Source organism: Sapajus apella, unplaced genomic scaffold (assembly GCF_009761245.1).
Source record: "Sapajus apella isolate SASKATOON/1434 unplaced genomic scaffold, GSC_monkey_1.0 scaffold34, whole genome shotgun sequence".
In the NCBI taxonomy this organism is placed as follows: domain Eukaryota; kingdom Metazoa; phylum Chordata; class Mammalia; order Primates; family Cebidae; genus Sapajus; species Sapajus apella.
Window position 1 is genome coordinate 6,250,751 of NW_022436974.1, and position 17,626 is coordinate 6,268,376.

The 17,626-nt window shown below is 35.6% G+C and overlaps 1 protein-coding gene and 1 long non-coding RNA gene across 6 annotated transcripts in view; both read left to right on the plus strand.

The window, feature by feature from the left end:
• MTMR2 (myotubularin related protein 2) overlaps window positions 1-17,626 on the plus strand; it is a 90,045-nt gene that overhangs the window by 29,945 nt on the left and 42,474 nt on the right. For 3 of the 5 annotated variants that reach the window (XM_032295712.1, XM_032295715.1, XM_032295717.1), the window contains one exon: window positions 10,876-10,981. In XM_032295712.1, the coding sequence (XP_032151603.1) occupies window positions 10,876-10,981 (106 nt within the window). Of the gene's footprint in view, window positions 1-10,875; window positions 10,982-11,445; window positions 11,527-17,626 lie in introns of all 5 variants that reach the window. The other 2 variants (XM_032295713.1, XM_032295716.1) reach the window with 1 other exon arrangement.
• LOC116563162 lies at window positions 11,533-17,479 on the plus strand. The gene is made up of 2 exons (XR_004274252.1): window positions 11,533-14,479; window positions 14,644-17,479. It is a non-coding gene; the product is annotated as an uncharacterized LOC116563162 (long non-coding RNA).

Consider the following 17,626-nt stretch of genomic DNA (forward strand, 5'->3'; position numbering starts at 1 on the left):
AGTCAAGTGTTTCCATTTTTTCAAGTTGGAAGAAAAGTACTCCAGGTGAGTCAGGCAGGCCACTGAAGCAAATAGCCAGCTCCAGTGTGCCGTGGTCACAAGGTTAGAGTAATAGTGTGAATCACAGAATAAGAAGACTTGTAAACATAACCTTGTTGAGCACCAGCAAGGGTGATATCCTGGAGCCAATTGAGTTTATGTTAGTCTGGTCCAGTTTAGTCTGATTAAATTATTTATTTAGAAGAGTTATTGAGCCAACTGTCTATGTGTTGTTAGGGTATCTCTCTCCCCAGAATTATTGTGGATATATTTTGAAATGTGAGACCTTTGAAATAGAATCACTACTTAGCTAAATAGGTATAGTTTCTCGTAAAGTCACATAATATAAACTATGAAAATATTTAAAGGAATTGTGGCTAACATTTGTTGATAGATGTCATTTCTATTGTAAGTAAGGGTGTTGAATTTACACAGTGATAGTCCAGAGCTCCTGAAATATATGTAGTTGTTGGATTTAGTTTCCCTTTGACTCTATTATACATAAATATTCTCTTAAAGACTTTATTGTAAGAAACACAATTTGAATTCTAGTCTTTGTGTCTTTAAGACTGTGATTACATACTTAAAATGTTAAAAATGTTCAAATATGAAGCTATTTTAGCACACATGCATGTGTGCCTGTGTGTATATAAAAAGTTTATTTAATTTTTTTTTTAGCATTTGTCTGCATATTGTATGGATGTTACAAAAGATAGAAGACTCATTTCAGAAGCTCTGGACCACCTTAGAACTAAAAGGGATCATCCAGGCCAAGATTCTTAACCTTTAAGTCCCCAACATTATCAGCAATTCAGAAAATAGCTTCATGAGATTTTCAAAGAGGTCTATGACTACCAAAAAAGTTAAGAACCACTAGCAGTCTAATTGGCACTTTTCACAGAGTGACAGTGTAATGGGCCAAGGATACCGCTGTTAGCTAGTTAGGATTAATCCTGGTTTCTCAATTCCCAACTACTTATTTAACCACCCCAGTGGAAATAACATAGTCAAAAACCAATTCCCACCAGTTTTTTTTTTTTTTTAAAGATTGTCATTCTTTTAAGCCGACCTCGTAAAATAAATGCTTGTCTCAATATTCTAGGAAACCTTTTGATTGGAATGGGACATGATATATGGTATACAGAATAATATGTACACAATAACAACTCCAGAAGGAAAACTAGACTTTCCATTTTCCCCTACCCATGTTTCACCCCTCTCCCTTCTTTAACAGATTTCTTTTTTTGTTTTGTCTTGTATGCTCTAGTGGTGGCCTCCAGTGAATTTGATTAGAGTAATTCAATCTTCTTATTATTCTCATGCAGTCTTTCATTTCTTAACAAATATTTCCTGAGTGTCTACTTTACACCAGGTGCTATGCCAGGTCCTAGGAATAGAATGTTGAGCAAAATCATTAGGAAGCATGGTTGTTAATAAGATAGGCATGGTGTCTTGCATCTATAATTCCAGCTTCTTGGGAGGCTGAGTGGGGAAGATCACTTGAGCCCAAGAGTTTGAGGCTGCACTGAGCTATGATTGCACCATTGCACTCCAGCCTGGGTGACAGAGCAAGACCCTGCCTCAAAAAACAAAAACAAAAACAAACAAACAAAAAAAAACCATTAATCAAACATTTGCAAAGATATGTAAAGAAGAGACTGGTGCTAAGTAGAAAGAATGAAAAGCACAGGTTGCTACAAGAGTGGCTATGGGGACATTGGTTTTGTTTGGAACATCTGATTGGATTTTCCCAAGGAGGTGATATTTCAGTTGCGTAGAGTTTGGGAGAACCATGCTCCCTGCACAGGGCCAGCTAATTTTAGAATCTCAGAGAAGGCTAGTGTGGTTGAACTGGGCAGAGCAAGGGGAGAGAGAGATACACAAGAGGAACTGGAGAAGGCGGCAAGGATTAGTATGTAGCAACTCGAGGCTGTGGTAGGTAAGGTATTGATCTTTATCTTGGAAGCAGTAGGGAAACATTGAAGAATTTTAAGTAGGGGAATAACATGGGTTGTTTCCACTTTTTGGCTATTGTGAATAATGCTGCTGTAAACATTCATGTACATATTCATGTACATTCATGTGTTTTATATATATTTTGTTTTTCTCTGGTAAATAATCAAGTGTGTTTGTGTGTGGAAAAATATTTTCATTTCTCTTGGGTTTATTTTTAGGAGTGAAATTGCCAGGTCATAGGGTAATTCTGTGTTTCACCTTTTAAGGAACTACCAGACTGTTTTCCAAAGTGGCTATACCATTTTACATTCCCACAAGCAGCCCATGAGTGTTCCAATTTTTCCACATCTTTGCCACCACCTGCTCTTGTCTGTTTGTAAAAAAAGTTTATTATAGACAGTATAGTGTGTGTGAAGTAGTGTCTCATTGTATGCTCCTTGCCTTTTATTAGCCAGGCTTTTAAGCCTGGCATTTAGAATTCATCAAATTGTAGCCTTTTATCTGTTTAGTTTGCAGAAACTACTTATTTACAAAATATGCCTTGTAGTTTCTCAAGCCTTTATTTTTGCTTTTTTTTCCTTTGCGTTTGTGTGATTTCCAAAGCCTTGATCTGATTCATTCATTAATTAAAGGCCCAACCTCAATTTTTTCTGTTTCCTTCATTAGCACGTGCAACCATCTGAAACAGTTGATATTTGGCCATCTGACCCATAAAAATAGCAATTTCAAATGGTTCAGCTTTATACATTTCTTGGCTTCCTCTAGTTGTAATTATTAACCATTTCCTTTGTTTTTTTTCCCTCCTACTGGCCCTTGTTTGTACCTTTTGTGGTATTATTGATATGTTTGTGTGGTATAATGTCTCTTATTGGGGAGAGATTTCAAGTGCAGAGATTATTTCATAACCCAGTGTTTTGTATATAGAAAGGAGTAGTAATTGTTAAATTTTTTTTCAAGGAATATATACACTGCCATATAATAAATCAATATAAACATAGTGAATCAATGTAAACATCACTGACTGAATACAAATGCATAGGTTCTTGAAATGACTAAATTCATTAGAAGGAATTAGTAACTAACTTGAGACTGGTTTCTTGTGGAAAAAGAAACCTTAATAGATGTTTTAGGTGGCAAAACCACAGTTGGTCTGAAGGGAAGAGTGTTATGGAGAGTAAATTAAATGACTTTCAAAGTAGAAAATAAGGGGTTTGATTCTCAGGGCCAGTAGTAAGGGACAGGTTTACCTAGTTGGAGTAAAATGTAAGCTAGAATTAGGAATGGGTGATCATTAGTAGAGATCCTTGTCACTCTGAAAGCTGTGATTATCAGATTTCATTTGATTCAGAAGCAACTGGGTGCCAATACAAGTATCTTCATCATAATCAATACAAGTGCTAAAGCATTGTTGGTATGCTTGAAAAAAGTTATTCTTGTATATTTTAATATAATTTATTAGACCTGAGACTGAAATTCATGAGCAAATCCAGGTAAGAGCTGATTTTGGCCATACACTTAGTCAAGTCTTGTTGAGCTAGAGAGAGAAGAATTAGACATCAAACTGGGAAAGCAGAGTGATATTCAGGTTTCAAAGAAAGGAAAGGAGGAAGAAAACAACATGAAAATGGTTTCTTGATGGAAATTATCTTATGTAATTGGAGTGTCTGTCAGTGGGAGTAAACAGTTTTGGGAAATGTAATGTAGAAAACAGTAACAGGCAAAAGGAACATTCAATTTCTATTCTTACTTTCTCAGAGAAAAGTTATTGATGATATAATCATGTACACTCTTCCATTGGTAATATCTTCTTTTTAGTCCTTTTTAGAACTTAAGAGCTTTCTTTATATAGAAGAAAAGTAATTTTAAGCAATCAATTTCAAATTGGAGTTCTTTTTCCTCAAAATTTCAAGAACTCTTTTGATAACTTTAATCTTCTATGGTAGTTTCACTTTTAAACTGCATTTGCAGTGCCAAGACACATGCTTCCATAGTGGGAATTTTTTCTTTTTTTTTTTTTTTTGAGATGGACTCTTGCTCTGTTGCCCGGGCTGGAGTGCAGTGGCGCATTCTTGGCTCACTGCAACCTCTGCCTCTCGGATGCAAGTGATTCTCCTGCCTCAGCCTCCCGGGTAGCTGGGATTACAGGCACTGGTCACTACACCCAGCTAATTTTTTGTATTTTTAGTAGAGACGGGGTTTCACCATATTGGCCAGGCTGGTCTTGAACTCCTGACCTCGTGATTCGCCCCCCTTGGCCTCCCAAAGTGCTGGGATTACACAGGTGAGTCACCACACCCGGCCAGTATTTCTTTTTCTAATACTTCTAACATAATGCCATCCAAGAGACATAATTTTTTTATTTTATAAATGTTAGTCCACAAATTATAGTTCTTGCCTTCAAACTTTTGCCATTAAAATTTTATTTATGTAACTAATGTGACTTGAGGATAATATGTGTGCAGTAACACTCAGTTGACATAAATAATAATAGCTATATGTGCCACATTTTTTTTTTTTTTTTGAGATGGAGTCTTGCTCTATCACCAGGCTGGAATGCAGTGGCTCGATCTTGCATCACTGCAACCTCCACCTCCCAGGTTCAAGTGATTCTCCTGCCTCCGCCTCCCAAGTAGCTGGGACTACAGTGCTCACAACCGTGACCAGCTATTTTTTTTTTTTTTTTTTGGTAGTGCCAGGGTTTCACCATGTTGATTGGGATGGTCTCAGTCTCCTGACCTTCTGATCCATCCGCCTTGACCTCCCAAAGTGCTGAGATTGCAGGCATGAGCCACTGCACCCGGCCCACATATTCTTTTTTCAATGTTTTACATGTTTTATTTTGAGAAGGTTGTTTCCTCACAGAAGATTGTAGTAAAGAAAGAATCTTGAAGCAGTAAATAATAACAAAAATATGTTGGGAGAAAAGGTTTTAGGTGAGTAAATGCAGTAAAATGTTACAGGTATTATGATAGAAATATGTACAGTATACAGTAAAGGAAGCAGTAGTTATGTCTACAAGATAGATGGGACAAAGGGCATGGAAGATGATGAAGGACATCAGAGGCAGAGACAATAGGGTTATCAAAGGCACAGAGGCATGAAATGGCTAGAGAACTTAAGAAATCTGCAAGCCATTCCTAGTGGCTCCAGATGAGTAAGAACTGCAGCTGGATATGTAGAACAAGGGCCAGATCTTGGAAAACTGAGTGTGGAATCAGTGAAGATTTAAGCAAGGGATTGATATGATCAGATTTGGGTTTTGGAAAGATCACTTTGGTTTTGGTTTGAGATGATATATTGGACTAGTAGGAGAAAAGATACAAGTAATTTGCAGTAGTCCAGAGAAGCGGTGTTAGGACGGTAAAAACTAGGATAGAGAGAAGATACACCCAAGGGATGGTAAGGAAGTAGACTGTACAGGACTTTGGATTGATTGGTTGTGATAGCTGTGTGTGGGGAAAAGATGGTTATTGTTTAAAAAAGTCACTTGGGAAATGGGAGAATCATTCAGCACTGTGTTGGGCTGGGTGATGTTTCTAATCGTTAAGTCTTAAGTGGCCCCAGTTTGAAGATTAGATTTACTAGTAGCCAAGAAAGATGGTTATGTTGGTCTACATTTAGGGATTAGCAGGGCAGTTGTGACTAATGGATACGGATGTAAGGACACTCATGGTTAGGAAGTGAAGTACACAAGGGAGGGCAATGAATCATGAAGGATAATAAAAAATGGAGGGGTTGAGTGTCTGGGTATCTCTATTAGGTTGAAGATGAGATGTAGGGGAAGTTAAGAAAGTTAAATATTTAGAAAGGGTCAGCATCTGGTCAAAGATTAATTTCCTCAATTTTAAGATTATAGTGGCAGGGTAATTCCCAGAAATGATAAAGTCCAAGGTGTGATGACAAGATGCATGTTGCTGAAGTGGGAATGTGTATAAGGGATGTAAGAATTGAGGAATTTTGAGCTAGGTTGTTGATAGTTTATGGATAATAGAATTCCCGTAGTGATGGCAGCTTTGGAGTAGAAAGAAATGTTGGAGAAGAAAGTAAGCCAGATGAAAAAACCCTTACTGAGTGAGAAGGAATGATTAAAAGTGGGTGGGTGATAGTAACAATGAGGCTGTATACTGACAAGCCATGAACCTTAGAGGAAGAAGTCTTTTATATGTGAAGATGCAAAAATAATACTAATGTAGAAGCTTGAGAGTTCAGCTGGGAAAATGCTTATTTCATCTTTGGACTTTGTTAGATGTGGGAAAAGAAAAGAGTCTTTTATTAAAGGCTTCAGGGAAGTGAATTCCTGTGAGGGAGGTCAGCTGAGGCAGAGGTGAAGGAGAGAATCCTGTTGAAGATGTAGGAGAGTTTATTCACTGTGTACTAGAGAGTTCAGATAAAGATGAGGAAGGGAGTTAGTAGTTGAAGAAAGACTTAGAGAAAAGTGGGTATAGGAAACACAGGTAATATGGCAATGAACATATGCGACCGAGTTACTGGAAGTTTTAGCATTTGGAAGAGAGGCCCAGTTTGACAAGGAATATTTGGATGGACTGGGGTGAAGTGTGTAGGCGTAGGAAATCTGAGGACCAAAATGGTATTGGTTACTTACTGAGGTTAGGGACTGCATACTTTGCTCCAAGTTCAAATGACTTGCCAATTACAATATTCTTATTCTTTAGCACTTTGTAATTTACAAAGGAGGTGGCCATGTAACCAAAGTTCTCTAGTCTAATGTGGAAAGTGTTAAGTGTGGTTATAGACAAAGTCTATGAAAGTGTAGAAGACTGAGAGTTTAGCTCCAACTGGAAGACTTAGGGAAGACTTCTTGGAGAAGCTAGTTTTTTAAGCCAGGTCTTAAAGGATAGGTAGGATGTTATTAAATAGATTGGGGTAAAAGAACATTCTGTTTTGGAAAGGCCTGAAGCAAAGCCATGAATTTTGAAAAATACAGAGCTTGTTTGTGGAACAGTTCATAAAAAATAAACATAGAGAGCTTGACTTCAAGATGAGCAGGGAGAAATGGAAAAAGAGCAGTGGAAATTAGAATGTGCTATACCAGTAGCTATGGTGACTACAAGCATGCACAGAGCCAGTATGACAGAAGAAAAAAAAAACTACAGAAAAGAGAACGATGCGTCCTAGTGTGCCCATGGCTACCTTCAGTCTGAGTTGCTGCTAAAGGCAGCATTTACATTTATACCAGAAGTTTTAACAGGTCTACTGCGTTCCTGTATGCCTGTGTGCGTTCTTGCTCACGGTCTTGCTTTCTCTTTCTTGCTCTTGCTCTCTCTTTCTCTGTCCCTCTCTCCTGTGCACTCTCTCTCCTTCCCTCCCTCTCTTGTCTCTCTCTCTCTCTCTCACTGCTGTAATCACAAGAATCGTACTGTGATGTATTCCCACTGCTGTGCCCCTCAGCTCCTCAGTATTTGCCTGGAGAGTAAAATGGTTTGTAGACTGGTTATATAGAAATATACATTAGTGTTTATTCAACTATAACACTGTGGATCATAATATCTGCTTAAGTTTGTGTGTGTCTGAAAAGAGAATTTAATAATTAAAGGCTATTTACCACACTTTTTCTTGAAAGACTGATTCTTTGAATCTGAGACTGCAAAGCTTAAGGTGCAGTACCTGGATTTGTTTATTTTATTTCTCTTAGATTTATTTACTTTATGCTTTCATGCTGAAGAGCCATTTGGTTTCTTTCTTTCTTTTTTTTTTTTTTTTTTTTGGAGACAGAGCCCCTCCCTCTCTTTTGCCCAGGCTAGAGTGCAGTGGTGCTATCTCAGCTCACTGCAACCTCTACCTACCAGGTTCAAATGATTCTCATGCCTCATCCTGTCAAGTAACTGGTACTACAGGCATGTAACACCACACCTGGCTAATTTTGGTATTTTTGGTAGAGAGGGGGTTTCCATGTTGCCCAGGCTGGTCTTGAACTCCTGGGCTGAAGCCATCCAACCCATCCTTGGCCTGGGATGGGATTACAGTCATGAGCTACCACATCCAGCCAGAGAGCCATTTGGTTTCTTGGTGCCATGTGCTACAACATTCTTTCTGTCAATATTGTTTTTCTAGAAAATACACTATTTATAATTTCAAATTATACTTTATTGCCTTTTTCTTTTCTCCCAGAAGGGCATATGCATATAAAATAGTATTATACATTTGAACTTGCCCTGATAGAGTTTATGAGATGTTGATTGCTATATTGCGTTTGACTGTATACAACAGACTCTACTGCAGTGATTTAAAAAGTTTAAGTTCATTTATTTTATTTTAAAAAATTTAATTTTATTTAATATTATTAATTTTTTGAGATGGGGTCTTGCCATGTTGCTGAGGCTGGTCTTAAACTCCTGGGCTCAAGCGATCCTTGTCTCAGCCTCTTGAGCATCTTGGACTACAGGCACACACAGCTGTGCTTAGCCATTTATGTTACATAACAAGAATTCCAGAGATAGACAGTTGTTGGCCCAGTGATGCTACAAGAATGTATGCTCATCCTATTCTTTGGCTCCCTGTCCTCAGCAGGCCTAATGTTGCTAATGTTTGTAAGATGGCTCTTGTATTTCCAAACTTTACATTCTTGTTTCAGGCAACGGAAATGGGAAAGGATAAAGACTGTCCTGCTGCTTCTGCCCTTACTTTATTAAGAAAATAAAAGGTTTCCATAACCAATAGCAGACTTTCCACTAAATCCCACTGACCAGAATTGACTCACATGGCTCTCCTAGCCACAAGGAAGAGAATAGGAAGCCTCTTATCTTTGTCAGGGCACAAACTACCCTGATCAAAGTCAAGGAGAAAGGGGAATCTATTTGAAGTAGGGAGCTAACAATGTCTGTCAAAGTACTGTGCCTGAAGTTTAATTATTTTACCTATTATTTTAATGCAAATGATATTCAATCAGAATTTAGCTACAAAGAAAAAGGAAAATATTCACAGCCTGTCACTTTTTCTTTCCTTACATTATAAAACTATGTAATACAATTTCTTATGCCTGCTTTATTGTATAATAGCATAGGTTGTTGGAAATACTATGTTGTATTTGCACTGGAGTACCATTTTCCATTCATTTAAATGAAGTGACAGTTTCTTTTTTGGGGAGGTGATTTTCACAGTGTATAAGTAGTTTAGTTATTCTTGTTATAGACAGATTTGTAATGCATATATGGAGTTTATTTTAAAGGTAAATGGGTCTTAAATATCACAACTCTAAGGTAAAGTATTTCATCAAAATCTAGTGAAAAAATTTTGACTTCTGGTGTAAGGGAAGACTCTTAATATGCTTTAGAAAAATCCATTTTTAAAAATCTGAACTTTAAGACTCAATTCAAAATATTTGACCCTTTTCTACCATTGATCATACCTTAATTAATTTTAACTTTCTTTTACTAAGAGGAAATTATATCAATTATTCAGTTGTGGCATACTGCCATAGTTTTTTAAAATTTAACAAACATAACACCTGTTAACAGTGTGCACAGGTCCTAAAATAGAATTCGTAGAAAATAAAAAAGAAGTAGGTTTGTGCATTGTAGCCCATGTATGAAATCCCGACGCTTTGGGAGGCGGAGTGAGAGGACTGTTCGAGTCCAGGAGTTGGAGGAGAACAGCCTGGATAACATAGACCTCATTTCTTGCACCTCTCCCCACCAAAAAGAGGCATAATTTTTGTTCTTGGGACATTAGTTGATGAGACAAAATAAACAATAAAAGATAGTATGTGATCAGGTGTAAAAGTTTGGTTGGGCGTGGTGGCTCATGCCTGTAATCAGCACTTTGGGAGGCCGAGGCAGGTAGATCACCTGAGGTCAGTAGTTCGAGACTTGCCTGGCCAACATGGTGAAACCCCATCTCTACTAAAAATACCAAAAAAATTAAGCCAGATGTGCTGGGCACTTGTGATCCTAGCTACTTGGGAGGCTGAGACAGAAGAATTGCTTGAACCTAGGAGGCGGAGGTTGCAGTGACCCGAGATTGCACAATTGCACTTTAGCTGGTGACAAGAGTAAAATTCTGTCTAAAAAAAAAGTTTTATAGGAATTTAAGAAAGTAAAACTGCAGATTTATGACTTATAATGGAAGAAGTAGATATTCAATACAGGGTTGTTTGATGTGGTGGGAAGGTACAAAGAAGAGCCTTTCTTTCCATCTCATCTGCTGTTTTATTCATTCACCCTTGTTCAACTATTTATAGTGTCTGAGATGTTCTATCAACTTTGATACTTGCATACTTGCCTTTTGTTTGTTTTTGAAATTTCCTTGTTTGTTGGCCTGATAATATCTTATCTTTCAAGACTCAGTTTGAATATCGCCTCCTCTGTGAAATCTTCCCTGAACTTCCTGGCCAGAGTTGGCTGCTTCCTTTTCTTTTCTCCCAAAGATATCTGTATGTATGTGGGGTGTTTGTGCGTGAGTATACGTGTGTGTGTATGGGTGTATTTAGAGTCATCACATTGCACTGCTTATTTACTTGTCTGTCACAAGCTTTTGAGCTTCATGAACATGGGGAGGCTATCATATTTATTTCCAAATCACAGTGCCTGGTGTAGTGGTTTTGTACGTTGGCCCACTCAATGAGTGGATGAATGGATAAAAAAAGGAATGGGGTGGGTGAATGGATAAAAAGAAGGAGTTAGCCTGGAGTGTTTTCATGAGTATTCGGAGTCTGTCCAGAGGGAACTTAGATCATAAGAAAACTTGACCTAGCAGGAATCATTTATAATTTGTTAAGATTTAGAGATAAGATTGAATAGGCAAAGCAGAACTTAGGTGGCAGTGGAAATTATAATAAATAATGGAGTTATATTAAATACAATGTCTGAAATTGGTCTTTGATGCGCCCATTTTTCCAACATACTGTCCTTTGTATTTTTGTAGTGCCTCCACTTCTCATTCAGAGAATTCAGTGCATACAAAATCAGCTTCTGTTGTGTCATCAGATTCCATTTCAACTTCTGCCGACAACTTTTCTCCTGATTTGAGGGTATGTATATTATTTTAAATTTCTGATGAAGTACTTTCTGTTATATATTTGTGGCCAACACTATCAGTATAACTAATTTAGCAAGAGATATTGATGGAGTATTCTCATAGATCCGAGTCTACAAAATATCCCAGAATAGGCCAGCAAATTTGGAACGCTTACTTATTTGTAAAAGAAAAATGTGTATTTCATCTCTGAGGTTGATCACCTCTAAGTTCTTTGCCAAATGATGATTAATGAATTTTTTTGTAGTATAAAAGATTTTTATGATTATTCATATAACAGCCAATAATAGCTAACATTTATTGAATACATACTGTGTGCCAAGCATTGTTCTAAGTGCTATACATGAATTATCTCTTGTAAAACTCTCACCAATTCTGTCAGCATTCTACAGATGATAATAACTTGTAGAGATTAAGTAATGTGTCCAAGATCTCATAGCTAATAAATTCTATTGCCAGTGTTCCAGCCCATGCAGTCCAGTTCGGGAGCTAAGTCACTTAAACACTGTGTGATAGTTCCTACACATCTCATTGTAGTTTGTAAGTATTCCTCTATTTATTAAAGGTCTCATTTCTATGAAATTAACCACATTAGCGATACCCTGTAGAACTCTGCATTTCTAGATTCATCTGCTTTTCTATAACTGCTTGTCCATGAATGATTGAGAAAACGAATTATATGTGTAGTGCTAACCCTTTACCCTTACTTAATAATCATTATTTTTCTAAAAAACAAAAAACAATAAACATTTATATCTCATGGTTCTGGAAGGTGGGAAGTCCAAGATCAAGGCATTGGCAAATCCATAATCTGATGAGGGTATGTCTTCTTGTATTCTCACGTGATGGACAGCATGTCAGAATCTTTTTATTCCAAACAACTGGCTGCTTTCCAAATAACTGGTTACACTTATGCAGTTCTAGCTAAAACATAATGCACTCATTTGCTGTTGAGCATATGTTGAGGATACTTATATCTTTTTCAACCATTTCATTGTCAAAACAAGAAGAAGGCAACATCTGTAAAATCTTCTGCATATTTCTTATTACCTTTTGTGAAATTTCATAAAATATTAGGTGGGGAATATCATGGTTTAAAACATCACTAAAAATTAGAAGGGCTTATCTTCATAATCTAGATATATATTGTGATAATTATGAAGGCTTCATGATATCATTAGACATTATCTTGAAGCATACAAAGAGCAGGGTTCATTGTTAACAAGAATGGTTATAAATCCATTGTTGCTTCTCAAGTCATTACTGCTTTAAAATATATGTATGTATCTAATATTTCCTTATTCATTACATTAATAAAAATCTACCAAGGGCCAATGGGCTTCTTAATAATTTTGAAATGTCTTGGCCTAATTTTGGTTAGATTTTATTAAGTAAAAGCATCATTAAACAATGACTAACCTCATACTGTGACTGAAAGAATTAATACCAGGAATGAAGGAATGTCACTTTTGCTAGTTGCTTATGCCTATATGTTATTTTCTACCTGCTGTTTCTTGTCTGAAACATTTTAAACTATTTGTGTATACCTATGAGTGTTAAACTACTTAACTTGACATACATGTGAGGTACAGTACATTACAGGGTGCTGAAAATGGGCAGATGAAGGAGGATTCTCCACTATCAGCTTATCTCTGCATGTAGACCTCCATCATTTCCTCAGGACACCTGAGGAAATAAATAAATATTGAATGACTGGCTTACATTTGGACAAAATGAGGGCTGTAGTGCATCTGTTAACCTGTATAGAAAATATTGTAAGGTTTTCTAATTTTTCTTAAACTTCTAATTCTAGAACAGTTTTAGATGCATAGAAAAATTGCAAAGATAATAGAATTCTTATATACTTCACCTCCAGTTTCACCCATTATAACATCTTACATTAGTATGCTACATTTGTTCCACATAATGAACTAATATTGATAGGTTATTTTTAGCTAAAGTCCATATTTATTGAGATATCCTTAGTTTTTACCTAATGTTCTTTTTGTTCCAGAATCCCACCCAGCAGGATGCCATATTACATTGAGTAGTTATGTCTCTTAGGTTTCTCTTGACTGGGACAGTTTCTCAGACTTTTCTTGTTTTTGATGACTATATCAGACTGTATCTTGTTTTTGATGACTTGATAGTATTTTATAGACCATGTGACATTTTACTCATTCAAGTGGTTTATGTGTTTTGGGTAGGAAGATCACAGAGGTAAAGTGCCATTTTATCACGTTTTATTAAGGGTACATATTATCAACATGACTTGTCACTGTTGATGTTAACCTTGATCTCTTGGTTGAGGTGATGTTAGTTTTTTTCACTGTAATTGTTCCCTGTGCCCCTCACCCACCCACATACTATACTTTTTGGAAAGAAGTTGCTATGAATAACCCACACTTAAGGAGTAGGGGGTTATACTTTACTTCCTTGAAGGTGGAACATCTAATAACATTTTTTTTCAATTCTGCATGGGAGATTTTTCTCCCATTTATTGATTTGTTTAAGCTTTATTTTATTATGGACTAATGGATATTTGTTTTATACTTTTTGTTACAACTCAAACTACTTTATTGATTCCAGCTTCAGATTGAGAGTTCTTTCAGTCGGGTCTTTTGTTCCTTTGCCATACTCTCATCATTGTGCTGTTTTTTGAGCATTTCCTTACTTTCTGGCACAACAAGATGTTCCAGACTCATAATATATGTTTCCTCCCTCAGTTCTAGAATCATCGTCTAGTTTTCATAGGAGTCCTGGTTCCTTTTTTTGGAAACCAAGATCTAGCCACTAGGTATGTTTAGTTTTTACTTTTTTACAAAAGAAAAAGTAACAAAGCCTTTCCTTCTGAAGCAAAAGATCATTTTGCACCTGTACAATTTGGAGATAATACGATGGGAAGGGTGATTATAAATACAAATTTGTTTGGAATAGACCTCTTTATGCCTGTCCCTTCAGGTTAAATGTTAGACATAAATGTCCTCAATTACATGACTACCTTAGCACCAGGTTACAAAGGGAGTCTCTCAAATTTATACATCAATTCTGTTTGCAGGAATTGTTTCAATGTATCCTGTTAGTGCCTTACATAATTTAGCATCTTTCACAATTTAGAAGGACCGTCAGAGAATTTTTATTTGCTGAATAAGCAGATAGCTATTAAATTAGGAAGAGGATTTTAGGCAACAAAGGTTAACTGTTCTTCCCTAGGACAGTGCCTAAAGGGGCAGAGAAAAAAAGAAAAGTAATATGGTGTTAAGCTACATGTTATCCAGTTTTCTCATTTTTAAAGGTATCTTTAATTGTTTGATATATCTTTACTTGAATTATAGTCTTCAGCTCCTGGAGGGAGATGAATGAGTAACATTAAATTAAGCGTTAGTATCATTTAAAAATGCAGCCTGATTTCAAATCAATTACGTAGATTTCTTTTAGAAAGAAGGTTGGGTGGTAGAAGGAATGTGCTTCTAATAATTAAAAAAAAAAAAAAGTCTAGCCTGCTACTGTGATAGATATTTGTACCTGCCTCATCTCTTTTAGCTTTCTCAACAGTCCTGTGGTGGATTTTTTTTTTTTGGGCTGGGGGTGGGGGAGGGAGAGGGGAAGGTTGGGGTGGGAGAAGTGATGTGTTTCTAATAATTAAAAAAAAAAAAGTCTAGCCTGCTACTGTGATAGATATTCATACATGCCTCGTCTCTTTTAACTTTCTCAACAATCCTGTGATCCAGTTGTTAGTCCCATTTAACAAATGAGAAACCTGACAGTCAGAAAGGGTGAACTAAATCATGTACTTAGTGGCACAGTTGGCTGTTGCCCTTATTTTATCTCAGGTCATTCGTACTCTTGTAAGGTACATTTACAAGGAGAGACCCCTCCCATGATTTTACTGCTAAGCTTTTTAAAATACTGATATTTTCTTAATTAATAAGGAATATCTTTAATACATTTTGGGAATGAAAATAGTAGGTTTCAGTATTACTTTCTTAATAAATATTTGAGAAGTGCTTTTCTAGTAACCAGAAAAGGAGAGTTTTATAATAAAATTTGATTTCCTCTCTCAATTTTGTTAATTGATTATGATTGCTTTTCATGTGTATACCTTTAGCAACCATAAAATAGTAGTGTTTGAATTATAGGCAAAACTAACTACAGACAGCTATGTGTTGCATTTTGACTATGGTTTGGCTGTTAGGTGTGGATGAAGGGTTTGGTGTAGTGTTTTTGAAAATTATCATTCACAGATGATTTGACGCTGGTTAACCTCTAGGCTTCCAGTTCTTCACAAAGCCTCATTGCTTATTCACATCCTGAGCCTTCACATTTTAGAAGCTCCTTTTTAGTAACAGCTTTTACATAGAAAGTGTAGAGAACATTATACATTGAAAAGCTAATCCAGTTTCATTTAAAATATTAAATTGTATAGGTTTTTTTGCTATAGGTACTGTAAAATGGCACTTTCTAAATATGAAAGCTTTTTCTATAAGGAATTTGGTATTCAAACAAGATTTGTTGCCTCTGCATCAGTAAAGCAGAATGGAAAATGGGCTGGGGAGAGAACCAGTCCAGATATATGTTGAACTTTGATTTTTCAAGTGGGATTCTATTTGTTTTACTTTTTTGCCTTGTTATCCTTGTTTGTTATGGAAAAAGTCTTATACAGATGTAATCCTGGAAAAATTGGACACAAATCCTGGCTTTGTAAATTGAATTGTGCTTTTCTAATGACATAATTGTAGTGTTTTCTCTTTGCTTCATTTGTTCTCCCCTTGGAAGTAAAACTTACTTAATTTCAGTTTTAAAACTTATCAAATTCTTTTATATAGAATTTTAAGTAATGCAATTTAATGAAATAACTCATTTGCAGTTTTTAAAATTAGGCTTCTTTTTACTAGAACATATTTCTGAAGTTTGCCACTTAGAATTAGAACTCAGGGAACTTATGTCTGGTTGTTTATTTGCCCACTGGAGAATCAGTCCCATAAAATGTAGGATTTTAAAATTCAAATGTACAGTTCTACTTATTTATTAGTTATAATTTGTATAGCATTGGGTTTTAATTAAAGTATGTGCCTCAAATGGTGGTGATTGAAAGATAAAAGTCAAACTGTAGTAGTTCCTTTCCTTTGTGAAGCCTGTGGTTTTATACTAATGTTTGTCCACAATTCAGAATTAAATATTAAATAGAATTATGTCTTTTATGTCTTTGTTTTAGATGTCTTATGTACATGTATATGATAAAGGATATCATATACATGTTATTAACCATCTGTTCTTAACCATTGTTCTTAACCATCTGTCTTGCCTTGAAATATTTAATAGGCTTAATTCATGCAAATGTGCTTATCTCTTTAAAATTTGTGTTATGTTATGCATATTTTCTTTAAGAATCAAACTTGGATTATTTTTTAGCTAGACTGTGTTCACAAATGTGATATTGACATGTACTGAAAATATGCAGATCTATTTAGAATGAGTTAAGGAGTCTCACAGAGCATATGCTAGCTAGTGAGCTGTGTCTATCACATAGTAATTCTTTTAATAGAGAAGAAATGATTGTTAGCATTTATTTATGATTAACACCTTCACCTCCCTTACCAACAGTATCAACTCTTAAGAACCTAGCAGTTGAAAAAACCAACCTTAGCCAGATAAAGGATATCCATCAGAACTCTACAATAAGCCTCATCTTTAATGATGAAATACTAGATATATTTTCTTTAAGCTTAGCAACATGATGATTACTATCTCCACTTTTATCCAGCATTATGCTAGAAATCCTAGGCAGTAAAATAAGAAAGAAAAAATAATAAATGATACAAGAAATGAAAGGAATAAATAAAACTATCACCCCTTTTATCCAGCATTATGCTGGAAATCCTAGCCAGTAGAATAAGAAAAGAAAAAAATAATAAATGATACCAGAAGTGAAAGGAATAAATAAAACTTTCATTATTTGTAGATGATTGTCTGGGAAATCTGAGAAAAATCTATATACAAACTACCAGAACTAATGATATAGCTTGGCACTGTGGATGGATACAAGATAACATAAAAAGGATCATGCTTCTGTACCTTAGCAAAAATGTTTTGAAAATGTGACTTAAAGAAGATTTCAGTTGTAACAGCAACAAAAGTACCTTACTTAGGAATAAGTTAAAACGAGATGTAGAAGAACTTTATAGAAAACTTTATTAAAGAAGCTAAAAGAATATCTAAATAAATGGATGAGTAAATTCAATAGCCTGGAGATGTAAAATATTTTTAAATATATCTTATTTGAATATAATTTCAAAAAAATTTAAAAGTTTGTTTTGCAGAACTTGGCACAATTTTAGCTGACTCTAAAATGTATATGCAAGGGTAAAAGGTCAAGATTAACGAAGAGGAAAAATAAAGTGGGAAGATTCACCCAGTTAGACATAAAGCTAAAGTAAACAGGATACGAATTAATCAGTCAAGTTTAGGAACTCTGTATATGACAGATGTAGTATAACAAATCAATGTGAGAAAGAATGAATGAACTATTTGTTTAGCAATGCTAGGTTAGCCATGTTTAAATTAAAAAAAAGTAAGAGGTTGGATTTTTAACTCACACACACCAACTGAATTCATTAGATTGAAAACCTAAAACTGAAAA